The sequence below is a fragment of the Lynx canadensis genome, chromosome D4 (assembly GCF_007474595.2).
Source record: "Lynx canadensis isolate LIC74 chromosome D4, mLynCan4.pri.v2, whole genome shotgun sequence".
NCBI lineage: Eukaryota > Metazoa > Chordata > Mammalia > Carnivora > Felidae > Lynx > Lynx canadensis.
The window spans coordinates 18694360-18712164 of NC_044315.2; the positions used below are offsets into that span (position 1 = coordinate 18694360).

General features: G+C 37.0%; 1 protein-coding gene across 1 annotated transcript in view; it reads left to right on the top strand.

The window, feature by feature from the left end:
- The window catches only part of VPS13A (vacuolar protein sorting 13 homolog A), a 255636-nt gene that overhangs the window by 24979 nt on the left and 212852 nt on the right, over positions 1-17805 (top strand). The window contains 8 exon segments of the mRNA XM_030292769.1: positions 6040-6069; positions 6072-6123; positions 6125-6146; positions 6816-6860; positions 9269-9343; positions 9519-9599; positions 13276-13300; positions 13303-13332. Coding sequence (XP_030148629.1) covers positions 6040-6069; positions 6072-6123; positions 6125-6146; positions 6816-6860; positions 9269-9343; positions 9519-9599; positions 13276-13300; positions 13303-13332 — 360 coding nt within the window.

Consider the following 17805-nt stretch of genomic DNA (forward strand, 5'->3'; position numbering starts at 1 on the left):
TTAAGTTAGAACATTTTAAGTTATACTAGCTTAACCTCAGTAACATACAGAAACTCTACTCTTTCACATCTCCCTCCTCACTTTTTTAAATTGCTGTTGTCACAGAATTGCATCTTTATATATTGTTGCCGAAAACAAACTATTTTGAATAGATTAGCATCTTAAATAATTAGAAAACAACGGGCTGAGTTACAAAGCAAAGTTACCATAATACTAGCATTTAGACTAAGAAGTTTTTTTTATAAGTACATTGGTCTCTCAAATCATGTAGAATGCAAAAAGTGGAGTTACAAACCACTGTTATGGTAACGATAATTGATAATCGCAGATGTGTTATCTTTTGTTGGGATCATTGTTGTTTCATGCAGTATCTCTGGTTATTGTGTAGGGAAGGTCTGGTGACAGTCTTACTCAGCTTTTATTTATCTTGGAATGTCTTTATTTCTCCCTCACTCTTAAAGGGCATTTTTGCTGGATATAGAATTCTTGGTTGAAAGATTTTTTTTTCTTAGCACTTTCAGCAATTTGGTCCATTGCCTTTCTGCCTTTTTTCTGATGAAGAATCTATTGATAACATTATTAACGATCCCTTCCATGTGATGAGCAGCTTCTCTCTTGATGTTTTCAAGATTCTCTTTTATCTTTGGTCTTTGAACGTTTGCTTATAATTTGTATCCTTGGGTCTCTTTGAGTTCTTCCTTGGAGTTCTTTGAGTTCCCTGGGTGAATATAATCATGTCTTTCTTTAAATGTGGTCAGTTTGCAGCTAGTATTTCTCATTTTTTAGTTTTTATTTTTTTGAGATTTTTCATTCTTTAGTCATCTAAACACCCAGTGTGGGGCTCGAATTTACAACCCTAGATAAAGAGTTGTACACTCTACTGACTAAGCCACACGGGAGTCCCTCAGCCAGTATGTCTTCAGATATTCTCTCTCACCCTTTCTCTGTCTTTTTTCCATCTGGGACTCCCACAGTGCATGTGTTGGTCCACTTGGTGTCCCCTGGATGTCTGTTAGGCTCTGTTCACTTCAATTTATTTCTTTCCATTCTTCAAATTTAATAATTTGTTGTTGTTCTGTCTTCAAGTTTGTCTATTGCAGTCTCCCTTTGAATCTCTCTGATGAATTTTTCCTTTTAGTTATGGTACTTTTCTGCTTCTGAATTTTTTTTTTTTTTAGTTTTTTTCTTTATAGATATTTCTATTTTTTCATTCATTATTTTCTTGATGTTCTCCACATCTTCCTTTAGATCTTTGAGCATCTGTGTGACAGTTGTTTTAAAGTCTGTCTAGTGGGGCACCTGAGTGGCTCAGTTGCTTCTGGACTTTGGCTCAGGTCATGATCTCATGGTTTGTGAGTTCAGTGCCCATGTCCAGCTCCACACTGATGGTGCAGAGCCTGCTTGGGATTCTCTATCCTTCTTTTCTCTGCCCCTCCCCACTTGCACTCTCTCTCAAAATAAGTAAACTAAAAAAAAAAAAAAGTAGTAGATCTGTCATCGTATCTTTTCAGGAATAGTTTTTGTTGACTTATTTTTTTGTCTGTTAAACGGGCCATATCTTCCTGCTTCTTTGTATCGTTGGTGATTCTTTTTAAAATCTAGATATTTGGATATAATAATGTGATATCTGTGGAAATGAGATTCACCCCCATTCCCATTGTTTCTTTCTTTTTTTTTTTAAAGCTTTTTTTTCTTTTTCATTATTGTAGGCTATCCCTAGTCCAAGGATCAGTCTGAGGTATAAATGTAAGGTATTCTCAGGACTTTGCTGAGCCCAAGCCTATGCCTTTCCCTGAACGTGTATGGTCACATTCTTATTTTCCCTGCATATGGAGTTGATTTTGAATGTCCTGGTCTGTAATGTTTTGCTCACAAATGGGGAGAAGAGAACAATGAAGGGGGACAAAAACAAAAAAGGTTGCGAGTCCTTTAACGCCCTGGATGTCACTTTGGCTGGAGAGGGAGGGGCTTGCAAACAGTTGAAAAAGGTGCAGTGACCACAGCCACCCTTCTCTGTGATCAGGAGCAGCAACCAGCCATTAGAGCACAAATCTCCAAATATTTGGAGGATGGTCCTTTCTTCCCACCTTGGTTCCTGCAAGTTGAGTTGCAAGGTGCTTCAGGAATGTGTGCACGGCTGGCTGCAGTAGGCCTGAGAATAGGGGCCCGGGTGAGCTGCTGCTATGGTAAGAGCTAAAGTGGATGTGAATGAAGTGCAGTTTACATTCAAGCCTTCTCTGCAAGTTGCAAGTTGCAAGCCTTCAGTAGATTCTGGGTTCCAGAATCTTTACATTAGGCACATTTTGCCTATTGAGTTATCTAGCTAGGAAGACAGATTCTTGGTGTTTTCTACTCTGCCATTTTCCTCTTCTCCAGTCCTTTCTTACTAAGTCTCCTAGGCTTTTGCCTTTGAAAATTATTTTCATCCTCTCAAAATAATACATATACATAGATTTAAAAGTTAGTAAGTAATATTAGTACCACAATTTAGAAATTCTGTCTCCTGGCTCAGCCCCTGAGCCTGCTCCATATAGATCTGCTTTAAGTTTTTGGGTTTGTTTGATGTTTTATTTAATTTTGAGAGTGTGAGTGGAGGAGGGGCAGAGAGGGGGACAGAGGACCCCACGTGGGCTCTGCACTGACAGCAGCGCTCCTGACGTGGGGCTCGAACTCACCAACTGTGAGATCTTACCTGAGCTGAAGTCAGATGCTCAACTGACTGAGCCACTCAGGAGCCCTACTTTTAAGTTTTAAAGTGTTTTGTGTTTACTTCCATGCTACTATATAAGATGATCACATCCCTATTACTTGATTCATTATACTTATACATCATTTATATAGAGAGGCTTCCTTTTATGGACTGTAAGGTTGACCCATTTTTCTGTCTTTCTAGTATAATTGCATGTTTGGTTAAATCAGTATTCATTGTTTATGTTATTATGGCTATATATAAATGTTTACTACTGAGCCAAATAGTATATATGCTCTGATCACATATGTTTTTGGTGCAACTTTATTATTTCTTGGCAATAGTAGGTGGATGTAGGGTGATTATTATATAGAAGTTTTCTTAACGTGTCTGGTTTCACTGTGATGGATCTCCCTGTATCTGTAAGTACATGGTTTTAGAGTCTGCAGTCTGTTGCGTGTATTTTCTTCAGAAGAAATTCTTGCTTCTCACTAGGGATGGGAAAAGGATCGTTGTATGGCTGTGTGGACTAAGGGAGGGAGAATACCTGGAAGTCTAACTACTAATTACACCAGACTTAAGCCAATCCTTGTATTATCATCCTCTCCCTGCCATTTATGTTCTCTGAGGACTCCAGTTCCTGAATCTTCCCAGGATTCTGGCTTTTTGACTCATCTTTATTATTGGCCTCTCCATTTATTATAGGTATTTAGAAGAATTTCTTCATCTGTGCTAAGTAGGTTAAGGCCATCTGCATTCTAGCTTCCAGAACTACTGAAGGTATATCTACTGTTTTTTTCCTGTACTCTTTCTTGACCTTGGGGATTTATCCATTTTCCCCCTTTACTTTTGCATTAATGAGGTCTTACTGAGAAGTAGAAAAAATAGATAACAGTCCACCATGTTTAATCAGAAGTCCTTATTTTTACATTGGTCTAAAATTAGAAACATTTATGCTTAAATTCATTAGTGATAGCTTATTGTTATCAGGTAGAAGTTAAACTCTTCAGCGTGATATGTAAAAGTTCATATGATTGAATCCTATTACCTCTTCAGCCTTATTACTGACCCCATCCTTTCTCTTCTATTCTTTTGTTCTAAACATACGACCTATTTATAGTTTATTGATGTATCAATTTCTCTGAATATATCTCACTTTACTCTATCTAACATCTAATTGTGAGTACCAGCATTGAAATGATAGTTGAGGTGTATGGTGTGGATTGAGAGTCCCTGAAGCAGCAGTAGAGGGAGAGGGAAGAAGTCCTAGGACTGAGCCTTGAGGAATGTAACCTTTAATGATGGTGTAAAAGAGGAACACAGAAAAAAAAAAATCCAGAAAGAGTGATGAGGGGCACCTGGGTCGCTCAGTCGGTGGAGCGTCTTGACTTGGCACAGGTCATGATCTAACGATTCATGAGTTCGAGCCCCACGTTGGGCTCTCTGTGTGAGTGCAGAGCCTTCTTGGATCCTCTGTCTCTCTCTCTCTTCTCTCTCAAAAAAATGAACACCAAAAAAAATGATATAAAAAAAGAGTCATCAGATAAGTAGAAAGAAATTTGGAGATTATGATTTCATGGGAAAAAGTGTGTTTTAGGAAGCAAAGAATTTATCAGATCCTAATGAGGTATTAGGTAATTAAAGCAATAATCATTTTATTTACGTCATGCATGTCATGGGTCATTGAGTGATGATTACAGAAAAGGAACTTCTGTTTCTTCCAAAGTTGGAGGCAAGGTCATCTAACAGTAAAGAGAGCAATGGAAGGATTGTTAGACCTTTGAGGAGAATCAGAAAGAATTTGACTTAGTTGTTCCAGAGCATGTGAACAAGTGAGTGGTGAAATGTAGTAAGTGGCTGTTGGATGAAGTTGGTGATACTTGATTTATAGTAATTTCAGTCTGTTGTGATTTTTCTCTGGTGCTCAACTGGCAAGGTTAAGCATGTTGACATAAAAAGTAGAAAGTTGGTTTATTCAGGGTTGGAGCTTTATTGACAGAGGAAAAATGAGCAAAAAAGGAATAAAGGGTTGAAAATGTTGGTGAAATAAGACATTATGGAATCTGTGCTGGTTAAGGGATTCAGAAGGAAATACTGGGTAGGGAAAGAAAGATTTAAGCATTTAATTGAATGATCTGAATAGGTTATAGAGTAAAGGATTTTATTAGGATGTGGTGTCGTATTTCAAAGATTAAATGCTCTGTCTTCAAGGAGCTTTTATTTTGTTTACTTATTCTAAAGTCTTTTTATATTTAATATATTTACTTACCCGCTATTCACTGACACTTGGATTTGATGTAAATATATCTTCATCAGCCTGTCCTCCTTGGCCAGTTGAATTAGTAGTGGGTCATGAGAGGAAAAAACAGATACTCTGTATGTACAGTGAGACAGGACTACAGATAGAAAATGAGATAGTTTTCATTGACATTTTCAAATGGAGAAAAAGGGACAGTAACCCGTGGTTATCAAATGCATATTAAAAAGAACCTTAGCGGTGTTGCTGGGTGGGTGACTCAGTCGTTTAAGTGACCGACTCTTGATTCTGGCTCAGGTCATGATCTCACGGTTCATGAGTTCAAGCCCTATGTCAGGCTCTGCAGCTGGTATCACAGAGCCTGCTTGGGTTGGGATTCTCTTCCCTCTCCCTCTCCCTCTCCCCCTCCCCCTCCCCCTCACCCCTCCCCCTCCCCCTCTCCCTCTCCCTCTCCTACTTGCACATCTCTCTCTCAAATAAATAAATTAAAAATGGAAGAAATTAGGAGTTTCAATACTTTGTTTTTTCTATTCCCCTGGAAAGTTTTTGAAACTGGAGATAGTTAATATCCTTTTTTAGAAAATGAAACAAATGATGAATTTCCTTAATCTTCCTTGAAAGAAGAAAGGATTGCCTATCTCCTGTTCTGGATTCATCAGGAGAAGAAGCATATTCAAGTATTTCATACATCAAACCACAGACAATTTGTAATAGTATCACTAATTTTAAGGGCAATTCCTTGTTACTGTTTCTGGCTTTTCTAATTTAAGCCTATTAGAATTCTTACCAAATAATCTTCATTGTTTTCCAGGTCTTTATGTACCCAGGTATAGTTGTAAAATTTAATGGCAGGAAGTTCTAAATAGTTGGCTTTAGTTTCATTGAAAAAGTAGATTTTGAAACTATTTGTATTTGGTTGCCTTTGAGTCTTTGGTGTGGAAGACTTTGGGAAAGGATGCTCTTAGTGTTCTGTTTATAAAGACAGATTTTTTTCTTTAACACGGTGATGTTTATGTTACCTCCATATGTGGATGGATATTTATAGAGTATATTTTTCATTCGAGTTAAAAAAAAAAAGTATTTGCTATTGTAGAAAAACATCAGGTGGAGAAACCGGACACTTTCACAGAAAATTAATTACTCAGATCATAAAAAATCTTCAAGTGAAATTTCCAACATCCATATTCGTATGAAGATGATGTAAGTATTTAATAGGTGAAACTTATTTTATATTTCCATATATATACTTTATGGTTTGTTGACACCTGCTCTGTTGTGGCCAGCCTATTGGATGCTGGGAAGTGGAGGGGACACAGATCTGAAGGTGACCTGGTCTTTCTGTTTGTAATCATAGTTTCAATTTGCAGTGTTTAATGCCTTAATTACACTTTGCTAAAATGTTCAAAATCAGATAATGAAGGAAATGCCTTCCTCCTATTGCAGTCACCTTGGGTAGTTGGGCATTATGTAGTTGGCCAGTCACGTATTTTTAGAATACTTTATATTTGCCTCTTGGAAGTTATACTGGTGTAGGAATCAGTAGAGGTAGATTTAGATTGTTTATCTCAATAGATCCTGTGTCTCTAAAATGCATAATTATTGGCTTCTCACAGTACTATTATGAGGTCAGTTTTTTGATAAACTGGTTTTTATACATTGAAAAATACAAAGATTTATTATTTTGCAACACTAATACATTGATACTTAAAATTTTAATTAATACTGGGAAAACACAGGAATAAAGGTTGTTCTAAAAAGTAGTAAAATGTTTTTGAGTATTTGAAAAAGAATGTTTTCCAGAAAACGAACTTTTTCTGTAATTTTGTTTAACCACTAAAATCTGAGTAAAATTTGCTCTTTTCTCTTTAGATCACAAATCGAGACAATCCATTGTCATTTGGTATTTCCCTTCAAATCTCAGCATGCAGGTACTTTGTTTAAAAAGCAGTTTAACCATATTGTGCATTTCATCAAGCTATTAGTGTTCTTGTATGCTAGCATCAAAAATAGGTGCCTATGTAGAATGGTACAGAAAGTGCATAAGGTAGATTGGAATTCGGGGTAGGTAGTTTAGCATTTCAAAAATGTTTGATAATCAAATTTAGTTTAAAATATGAAGGCCTATTATTTGCAGAATATATTGATATTTTTTTCCTTAAAAATCCATTTCTTTTTTTTTTTTTATTTTTTATTTTTTTTTAACGTTTATTTATGTTTGAGACAGAGAGAGACAGAGCATGAATGGGGGAGGGGCAGAGAGAGAGGGAGACACAGAATCGGAAGCAGGCTCCAGGCTCTGAGCCATCAGCCCAGAGCCCGACGCGGGGCTCGAACTCACGGACCGCGAGATCGTGACCTGAGCTGAAGTCGGACGCCCAAGCGACTGAGCCACCCAGGCGCCCCAAAAATCCATTTCTTAAAAAGAAATAAAAGTAATGTTTATTTCAGAAACCGATAAATCATGAAAAACAGAAAGAAATCACTCATTTTCTTACCACCATTATTAATATGGTGGCAAACTTGGTTCCTGATTTTCAAATTGAGGAATTTTTAAAGTATGGGAGCAAATAGAGGATTATGAAACATTGTTGCATCAATGTTGTGGACAGTTGAGGAATCTGTCATTTGGCTTATATTTTGAATACTTTTAAAGAATAAACTGTTAGGAATAAAGTTTACAACCCTTTTGTTTCCTACTCTTACCCTTCTCCCAGAGATAAACATCCTAACTTTTTAAACTTTGGTATAATATGTCAATTAGAAATGTATAATACCGGTAGATTTTTAAAAGTTACATAAATACTTTACATGATTTTTCTACAAATTTTCATTTTCTCTTCACAGTGTTAATATTTACTTGTGTTGCTACATGTAATTCAATTCAGTTTAATTGCTCTGTAGTATTTCGTTACATGCTTTATTTATTTATATCCATTGAGTTTTTGTGTACAATTTCTTCTTAAAACATGGACCTACTACAAGCAAAAAAGAAAAGCCAAATTAAAAGTTATTCACTAAAGTTGGGTGGGATAAACTGTCAAATGCTGCTGTTAGTTTGAAAAATAAGGATGAGAATACATTGGGTATGGCAACATGTGGGTCATGGGTAACTGTGACAGAGCGGTTTTGACCATCCCCTTTGGGAGACCTTAGAAACTGGTCCCCTAGTGCAGACCTGTTCAGTTAGAAACTCAGCTGGGGGCCCAGCAATCTAGGGTTTAGAAAGCCCTCCAGGTGATTTTGATACACACTAAAGTTTTGAAAGTCACTGTTGTCATCTGTTCAGTTCTCTACCAGAAAATGAAAACCATCTTTGTAGAATAAGCATCTAAACACTTGATTGCCCTCAGTGGCTTCTCATTGCTATTAGAATAAAGTCAATAGTGTTGTTTTAAAATAGTTTTAATCTATGTTAATCTGACCCCTGGTAACATCTGGTTTCATCTCTTTTGTTTGCTTTATGTTCTCTGGCAATACTGGGCTTCTTCAATTCCCTGAACATGTTGTATATTTGCATGTTTTTCCTACTCTGAATCATATTGCCCTACTAACCTTAAAATCAATAATTTCCAAATTTTTTTTTTTTTTTAATTTTTTTTTTTTTCAACGTTTATTTATTTTTGGGACAGAGAGAGACAGAGCATGAACGGGCGAGGGGCAGAGAGAGAGGGGGACACAGAATCGGAAACAGGCTCCAGGCTCTGAGCCATCAGCCCAGAGCCCGACGCGGGCTCGAACTCACGGACCGCGAGATCGTGACCTGGCTGAAGTCGGACGCTTAACCGACCTGCGCCACCCAGGCGCCCCCCAAATTTTTTTTAATGTTTATTTATTTTTGAAAGAGAGTGGGAATGGGAGTGGGGGGCGGGGAGGGGCGCAGAGAGAATTGGAGACACAGAATCCCAATCCCTCTGAGCTGTCAGCACAGAGCCTGACATAGGACTCAAACCCACGAACTGTGAGATCATGACCTGAGCTGAAGTCGGGTGCTCAACTGACTGAGCCACCCAGGCACCCCTTAAAATCAGTAATTTCTATCCATATATCATGTATTAGTCATCACTTTCTCCATTACCCGCTGAGTTTGAGGCTCCTACGTTATTCTGAGAACTGTGTATTTAACCTCTGTGGTGGCACTTACCTGTTTGTAATTGCCTGTTGACTTGTTTGCTTTTCAGTCACCAGTGAGCTCTTTGAAAACAGAGACTTTGTTGTGGTTATATCCTTTCACTGAAGGTTTTCAAGGACATTTTCATGGGAAATTGGTCAAGGGCATGTTGATAACAATTTGTCAGCCATTTCATGTGCTATGACACTTTCACTGTTTTTATTTTCAGACAACTGATCAATTCTGGATTCCATGTTTACATGATGAAACTGAGAAACTCTTTCGTAAGGTAAAATAAATATCCTGTCAACCCATAGACTTGATAAAGAAGACTTTTATTAAGGATTCGTGTGAGTTTTACTTGCTTAACTTGATTATATGATTCAGTGATTTGAGACTTCTGAAAATAGCATATGTTTATCATTTAAAGAAATGAGATGTGTAATAAACTTGATTATTTTCAGTTAATCCGATTGGATAACCTTTTTGCCTATTGGAATGTGAAGTCTCAGTTGTTTTACCTTAATGATTATGATGAATCATTGGTAAGTAAATCTTTTTGGGATGTGTGTATATGCTTTTGTTAGTATATTTTGCATTTGGTTTTATTCGTCGTCATTTATTAACATACCGTAGTTTGTGGTCTTTTTTCCTAGACAAAAATCCCATTAGCAGCATTTACAGAAATATGTGAATATATATGTGCCTGTACACAAATGTGTATAGACCCATTTTTTTGTATAATTGACGATTTTGTATAATTGACAATTATATTTACATATATATACATAATTTCACGTGTGCACGGTAATGGTTCAGCATTGTATGTAACGTGAAATGATTACAATAAGTCTAACATCCATTACCATACATAGTTAATCTCAAAAACTTTTAATGAGTACTTTTAAGATTTACTCTCTCAGTAACTTTAAAATATGCAATATGAGGGACACCTGGGTGGCTCAGTCTGTTGAATGTTCGACTTTTAATTTTGGCTCTTAGGTCATGATCCCCCAATTTGTGGAATCAAGCCCTGTGTCGGACTCAGCACTGAGCATGGAGCCTACTTGGATTCTTTCTCTCCCTCCCTCCCTCTCTCTGTCTCTCTCTGTCTCTCTGTCCTTCCCCCACTATTGTTTGCTCACTATCTCAAAATAACTTTAAAAAAATGTACAATATGATATTACTAACTATAGTTGCCATGTTGTACATTACATACATCCTCATAACTGACTTCTTTTATAACAAGAAGTTCTTACCTTTTGATTCTGTTTACACATTATGCATATTTCCCACTCTGACAACCACCAATCTGTTCTCTGTACCCATGAGTATGAGCTTGGCTTTTTTTTCATTTTATTTTTAATTTTTTTTAAGCATTCTATGTGTAAGGTCATAGGGTATATGTCTCTCTGACTTATTTCACTTAGCATAAGGCCTCAAGGTTCATCCATGTTGCAGATGGTAAGATTTCTTCATTTTAATGGCTGAATGATACTCCACTGTGTATTTATACTATATTTTCTTTATCCATTCATCTATCAATAGACATGTAGGTCTTTTCCATATTTTAGCTATTAGAATTAATGCTGCAGTGAACATGGAGGTGCACATATCTTTTCTAGCTCATGTTTTTCTTTTCTTTGGGTAAATGTTCAGCAGTGGAATTGTTGGATCATATGGTAGTTCTCCTTTTAATTTTTTGAAGACCCTCCATACTCTTTTCTATAGGGGTTGCATCTATTGATATTTCTACCCCACAATGTGTAAGAGTTCAATTTTCTCCACATCCTTGCCAACACGTGTTATTTCGATAATAACCGTTTTAGGGTACCTGGGTGCCACTGCCAGTTAAGCATCCCCGTGTTGGGCTCCATGCTGGGCATGGAGCCTACTTTGGAAAAAAGTTAATAACCATTCTAACAGGTGTTAGTTGCTTTTGATTTGCATTCCCCTGATGATAAGTGGTGTTGAGTACCTTTTCATGTATCTGTTGGCCATCTGTCCAGAAAATGTCTTTTCCAATCCTCTGCCCATTTTTAATTGGATTATTTCTCTGAAATTGGGTTGTAGGAGTTCTTCATACATTTTGCATATTGACCACTCATCTGATAAATGATTTGCATATATCTTCTCCTCTTCAGTAGGTGCCTGTTCATTATATTGATGGCTTCCTTTGCTTTGTAGAATCTTTTTAGTTTGATGTGTTCAACTTACTTTTGTTTTTTTTTTCTTTTTTTTTAAAATAAAAAATTTTTTTTAAGGTTTACATCCAAATTAGTTAGCATATAGTGCAACAATGATCTCAGTAGTAGATTCCTTAATGCCCCTTACCCATTTAGCCCACCCCCCCCACCCACAACCCTCCAGTAACCCTCAGTTTGTTCTCCATATTTGAGTCTCTCCCTGTTTTTCTATTAGGTTTGTTTCCCTTCCCTTATGTTCATCTGTTTTGTCTCATAAAGTGCTCATATGAGTGAAGTCATAAGACTTTTGTCTTTCTCTGACTAATTTCACTTGGCATAATACCCTCTAGCTCCCTCCATGTAGTGGAAATGGCAAGATTTCATTCTTTTTGATTGCCGAGTAATCGTATATGTGTATATATACTATGTATATGTATATTATACTATAAACATTGGGGTGCATGTGTCCCTTTGAAACAGCACACCTGTATCCCAGGGATAAATGCCTAGTTGTGCCATTGCTGGGTGGTAGGGTAGTTTCTATTTTTAGTTTTCTGAGGAACCTCCATACTGTTTTCCCAGAGTGGCTGCACCAGCTTGCATTCCCATCCACTTGTTTTTCTTTAGTTTTCCTTTTGGTGTCAGGTCCAAAATGTCATCGGCAAGACCAGTGTCAAGGTTACTTACTGCCTATCTTTTCTTTCAGGATTTTTATGGCTTCACGTCTTTAATCTATTTTGAGTTAATTTGTGTATGGTCTAAGGTAGTGGTTCCAGTTTCATTTTCTTGCATGTGGCTGTCCAGTTTTCCAAACACCACATATTGAAGAGACTCTCCTTTCCCCACTGTACATTTTGGCTTCTTGTGGAAATTAATTGACCATACATATGCATGGATATATTTCTGGACTCTTCATTCTATGCCATTAATCTGTGTGTCCGTTTTTATGCCAATACCATACTGTTTTGATTACTGTAGTTTTGAATAGAATTTGAAATCAAGGCTTGTGATATCTCCAGGTTCTTTCTCAAGATTACTTTGGTTTTTGAGGTCTCTTGTGGTTTCATACTTATATTAGGATCATTCTATTTCTGTGAATAATGCCATTGGAAATTTGACAGGGATTGCATTGAATTTGTAGATTGCTTTGGCTAGTATGGACTTTTTCACAATGTATCTTGAAATATGGAGCATGGAATATGGTCCCTTTTTTTGGCATCTTTAGTTTGTCTCTTCAGTGTCTTATAGTTTTTGGTGTACAAGTCTTTGGCTTCCTTGGTTTAATTTATTCCTATGTATTTTATTCCTTTTGATGTAATTGTAAATTGGATTGTTTTATCAATTTCTCTTTCTGCTACTTCATTATTAGTGTGTAGAAATGCAGGAGATTTCTGTATGTTAATTTTGTATCCTACAATTTTACTGAATTAATTAGTTTTAACAGTTTTTGGTGGAGTCTGTAGGGTTTTCTATATAGAATGTTATATCATCTACAAACAGTGATAGTTTTACTTCTTCCTTTCCAATTTGGATGCCTTACATTCTTTTTCTTGCCTAATTGCTCTGGCTAGGACTTCTAATTCTGTGGTGGGCAGAGTAGTGGGCATCTTTGTCTCGTTCCTAATGTTAGAAGAAAAGCTTTCAGGTTTTAACTATTGAGCATGAGGTTAGCTGTGGGATTGTCATATATGGCCTTTCTTATGTTAAGGTGTATTGCCTTCATTCCCACTTTCTTAAGATTTTTTATCATAAATGGATGTTGAATTTTTGTCAAATTTTATATATGTGTCTGTACACAAATATATAAAACACACATATATTCAAATAGTTCCTAGAACATTCTTTAATAGTAGTAGTTTAATGGGATATTGTCTAACCAGTTTAATATTTTCCATAGCTAAGTCCTCCTGAGTTTGAGTTTTTATTTTTTAAATTGTTTTTTCAGCTTTTTTTTTTTTTTTTGCATATGGTAGGATTTTGTAGAATAAAGATCTGTTGGCATGAATATAAATAAAAGCAGTTTGTCTTTTAATAGGACAGCTTGAGGAATGGTATTGTCAATAAAATATTGTTCCAGAAGGTTATGATTTTGGTAAGTAATTTTATAAAATAAGTACAATTAAAGTAATTGGTATAAATTTTAATGAACATTGTTAATGTCACTGTGATGTTTCATGTTAATTTTGTCATATAAGTCAAGGTATTTATAATACATATGCACAAATAAAACAGCTGTCTGCTCAATGCCCTTCATTTTTGGGGAACTTTTGCTATATTTCAAAACTATAGGAAAGAAAAATGTCCCGAGAGAGGATGTAATAAATGTGGTAAATCTCTAAGGACTATTCATAATAATTATAATGTTAAGACATTTTAAATGGCAAATACAGTTTAATAAGCTAGCTGCCATAGTCTGTAGTGTAATCTTACTATTTTTAAAATGTATATTAAAACTTTTCTTCTCCATACTGCATTTGGTTCCAAATTTTCTGAAATGAACATGTACTTTTCAGAAATGAGTAAAATTTCAAGTTGAGGGGCGCCTGGGTGGCGCAGTCGGTTAAGCTCCGACTTCAGCCAGGTCACGATCTCGCAGTCCGTGAGTTCGAGCCCCGCGTCAGGCTCTGGGCTGATGGCTCAGAGCCTGGAGCCTGTTTCCGATTCTGTGTCTCCCTCTCTCTCTGCCCCTCCCCCGTTCATGCTCTGTCTCTCGCTGTCCCAAAATAAATAAACGTTGGAAAAAAAAAAATTAAAAAAAAAAATTTCAAGTTGAAAGGAGTAGCATTTCTTGTACTCTGTAGGTACTCAGTAAATACTGATTGGTGAGTGGGTAACTTCTTTATTAGCTTGGTCGTCTGATGTCTTCAGTGATTCTTTGCTGTATTCTTCTACCTTCATGATTATACTTTATTAATTTCTAAAGTTGAGTCTTGTTTTCACTCTTAAACTATCCATTTCATGGTTTTGGTTTTATTTTCTAGATTCTTTTCATCAAAGGAAACATTAGGAACAGATGAGATTTCTTGTCATGTGTATTGATGATTCTCCTGTCTGTCACTTAGGTTGACTTATTCTCCTTTGCCCTGCTGTCATTTCCTGCTGCGATAGTCAGGACCTGATGAGAGAGAAACCACACAGTAATTTGAGCAGGGGAAGTTTAATATAAAAAATGACTGTAACAGGGGATTGGAGTCACAAAGGATTTCGCTAACAAGTAGAGAGAACTCTAAAGAAAAACGGAATAGTAGAAGGAACTGCCCCTACCCTAGGACTAAGATGGAGTGCCCAGAGAAGAGGGTCTGCCTGCCTCAGCATAGAGATCTATGTGACCAGGGCTCACCGATTGCCAGGAAAGTCCTCTAAACTTGTTGGAAATTCACCCTCAGGAACTTTATGGATTCTCATAGAGATTTGTCCTGTGGGAGGCACTTCACTGGAGAACTGCATTAGGGTGCTGGGAGAATTTGCTGGCTGCTGCTAGTCGCCGTTGCAGTTCAGGAGGCTGGTGCTGAAGAAGTCTGTCATAGTGTAGGAGCTGCTATCATACCGTAGGAGCGGGACGCTGAAGGAGCAGAATTCTGTAGGAGCCATTTTGTGGGAGCTGGGTGGTGGAAAAACCATGGCAGTGCAGGAGTCTGTGGAATGAGCACATTAGAACCAGCAAACATAACTCCTCTTACAGTATCTCTCCGGCGCCCTCTACTGATAAAGATTAGTATTACGCTAGCTGGTAAAAATATTTCAAGGGCCCAAGTCTAGTTTTTAGAATAGACAATGAAGGATGAATTCAGAGTTCACAGATAATAATTGATAATTGGCATACCTGTTGGAGAGGAAGGAGGACTGAAGGCTTTTTTTTTATTTAATGGGAGAGTCAACAGCTTATTCATAGGTTGAGATGAGAATCATCTGTAGAACATGAATAAATGAAGCAAGATAGAGAAGGATAATTTCTTTATTGATGTGGGTTAAAAGGGGATAGGATCTCATGCACAAGTGTAGTGCTTTTCCACACAGAGAACGTGATTAGTTCAATCATAAGACAGATTTCAGGCGTGAGACACAAGTCCTGATACTGGGTGGGCAGTAGAGATAGTGATAGTTTATGGAACTACTTTGATGAGCTCTTACTTCTTAATATGTGAGGTGTTGGGAGGTTTTTGGAGGGAGGAGAGGCTGTGAAATACCCATGTAGGTTAACGGGAGAGAGAATTGACTAGAACCGTATTCTCAAAGTGCAGTTCAGACTAGCAGCATCAGTATTACTTGGAACTTGTTAGCAATGTAAATCCTAGGGCTCATCCCAGACAGACTGAATCGGAAACCTCTGAGAGTGAACCTTGGCAATCTATGTTTTAATAGGCTTTCTTGGTGATTTTGATTAATAACAAATTTTGAGAGCCACTGAGATAGGGTAGGGGTTGGGCAATTTTTTTTTTTTTTAAGGGCCATGTAGTAAATTAAGTATTTTTCAGTTTGAAGGCCATGTGTATACAGCCTCTGTCGCATATTTTTCTTTTTTCCTTTAAACAAACCGTTTAAAAGTGTAACAATCATTCCTAGTTCACTGCTTGTGCAAAAACATGCTGTGGGTATGGATTTGGCCTGTCCTTGACTAAATGCTGTATGATTTCTCAACAACATTGAGGAACTGTGGGATTTATGACATAGTGAGGCCGATCTGTGTGACTGTGTAATTTTTTTTTCCCTGATAAAATTCAACTTCTGTGGTAGATTATAGGTGTAGAATACATGGTGAGGGGTTTTATCCAGAATTAGGGTTTTGCCTGATCACTGACAAAAGTGAGAAGGACAAAGGAATGAAGAGTGAATGCAGGGCAATGATTAACATAACCGATCATAGAATTTTAATAGGGTGGGAGGGAACTGAGGACATGAGGCGGGAGGTGAAGGACAGAGAAAGAATAGGATCAATGAGTGTTAGGTTCCACAGGACCTGGAGGTTTGGTATCAGAATACTAGAGAGGTACGTGGTGGTGGTAGGAGAGTTGGATGCTTGAGACTGAATTTATGGAGAGGGCGGGGCTATGGGCATGTGAGGTTTAGTGGATGAAGTAAGGGGTAGGAGTCCAAGGTTCTGAGAGGCTTTGGTTTTGGAAAGAGCATTTGTATATGGAAATCACTTGGAAATTAGAGTTGCCAGGAGCTAAAATCAGAGAGAGGTAGGAGAGATTGTAACCCAGGGATGGATAGAGATTGCAACCAGGGAGGGTATGGGAGTTGTGTAGTCTTCCATGTAACATGAGAAAGGTGTGGGAGAGGAATCATTTTAGTGGTTTATTGCTTTGTACGTATCCTTCCATTTATATATAAGTTTTTCTTATTTTTCACTGTGTGGTATTTTATTGTATGGATGTACTATGATGAATTTAACCAGTTTCCTATTGTGGAATATCTTCTTGTTTTATTCAAGTTCAACATATGTATATAATTGAGTATAATATGTTGAGTACATTTGAATGCTCAATGTGAAAAAATTAAGTGCTGTGCCTTGGGGATGATTAAAATCAGAGGAATGTACTATGTTCTTACACAGATTAGCTGATAATTTAATAGTTGATCTCTCTATAGATTGAGCTACTACTGGCCTCCCTTTGCAAGAATATTGTTATCCTTTTTTGATACTAAATATAAAGGTTTAGTTTAATCTGTCTTAGATTATGGGTCGAGCCAGGAAGGTTATCCTGGGTAAACTCTCACTCATCTTCTCAAATCTCCTTTTACAAGTCAAAGGAGGCAGATGGATACATAGAAACTGACCAGAAATTCAAAAATTATAGTTCTGTAATAGAAGTCAGTGTTTAAATAAAATCTCTTTCCTCTTAGCATCTTGAATGTAATTCTTTTAAACTGTATTTTTGTCAACACTTTTTACACTATTTTTGCCTTTTAGAGAGTGTTCCTGTCTTTAAGGGTTATGTTGGTGTTTTGAGGGGAATTGCAGTTAGTCTGTTTACTTAAAGAAGAAAATATAAATTATAGTTAGGAAAAAGATAAAAGAATCTTTTAATTGACAGTTCATCTAACCGAATTATAGCAGTGTGCAAACCTGGGAAAGTAGAAAGAGTATAAGAAATGAAAGTCAATATTTTCAACTCCATCCCTTTAGTACTTAGAGACTCTTGAAATATAACTCAATTTAAATTTTTAAAATTTGCCTTTCTCTGTAAGGCTTATTTCACTTAGCATCACACTCTCCAGTTCTGTCCACGTTGCTACAAAGGGCCATATTTCATTCTTTCTCATTGCCACATAGTACTCCATTGTGTATATAAACCACAATTTCTTTATCCATTCATCAGTTGATAGACATTTAGGCTCTTTCCATAATTTGGCTGTTGTTGAGAGTGCTGCTGTAAACATTGGGGTACAAGTGCCCCTATGCATCAGTACTCCTGTATCCCTTGGGTAAATTTCTAGCAGTGCTACTGCTGGGTCATAGGGTACCATATGTTTTCACTCTTATGTGGATCCTGAGAAACTTAACAGGAACCATGGGGGAGGGGAAGGAAAAAAAAAAAGGTTAGAGTGGGAGAGAGCCAAA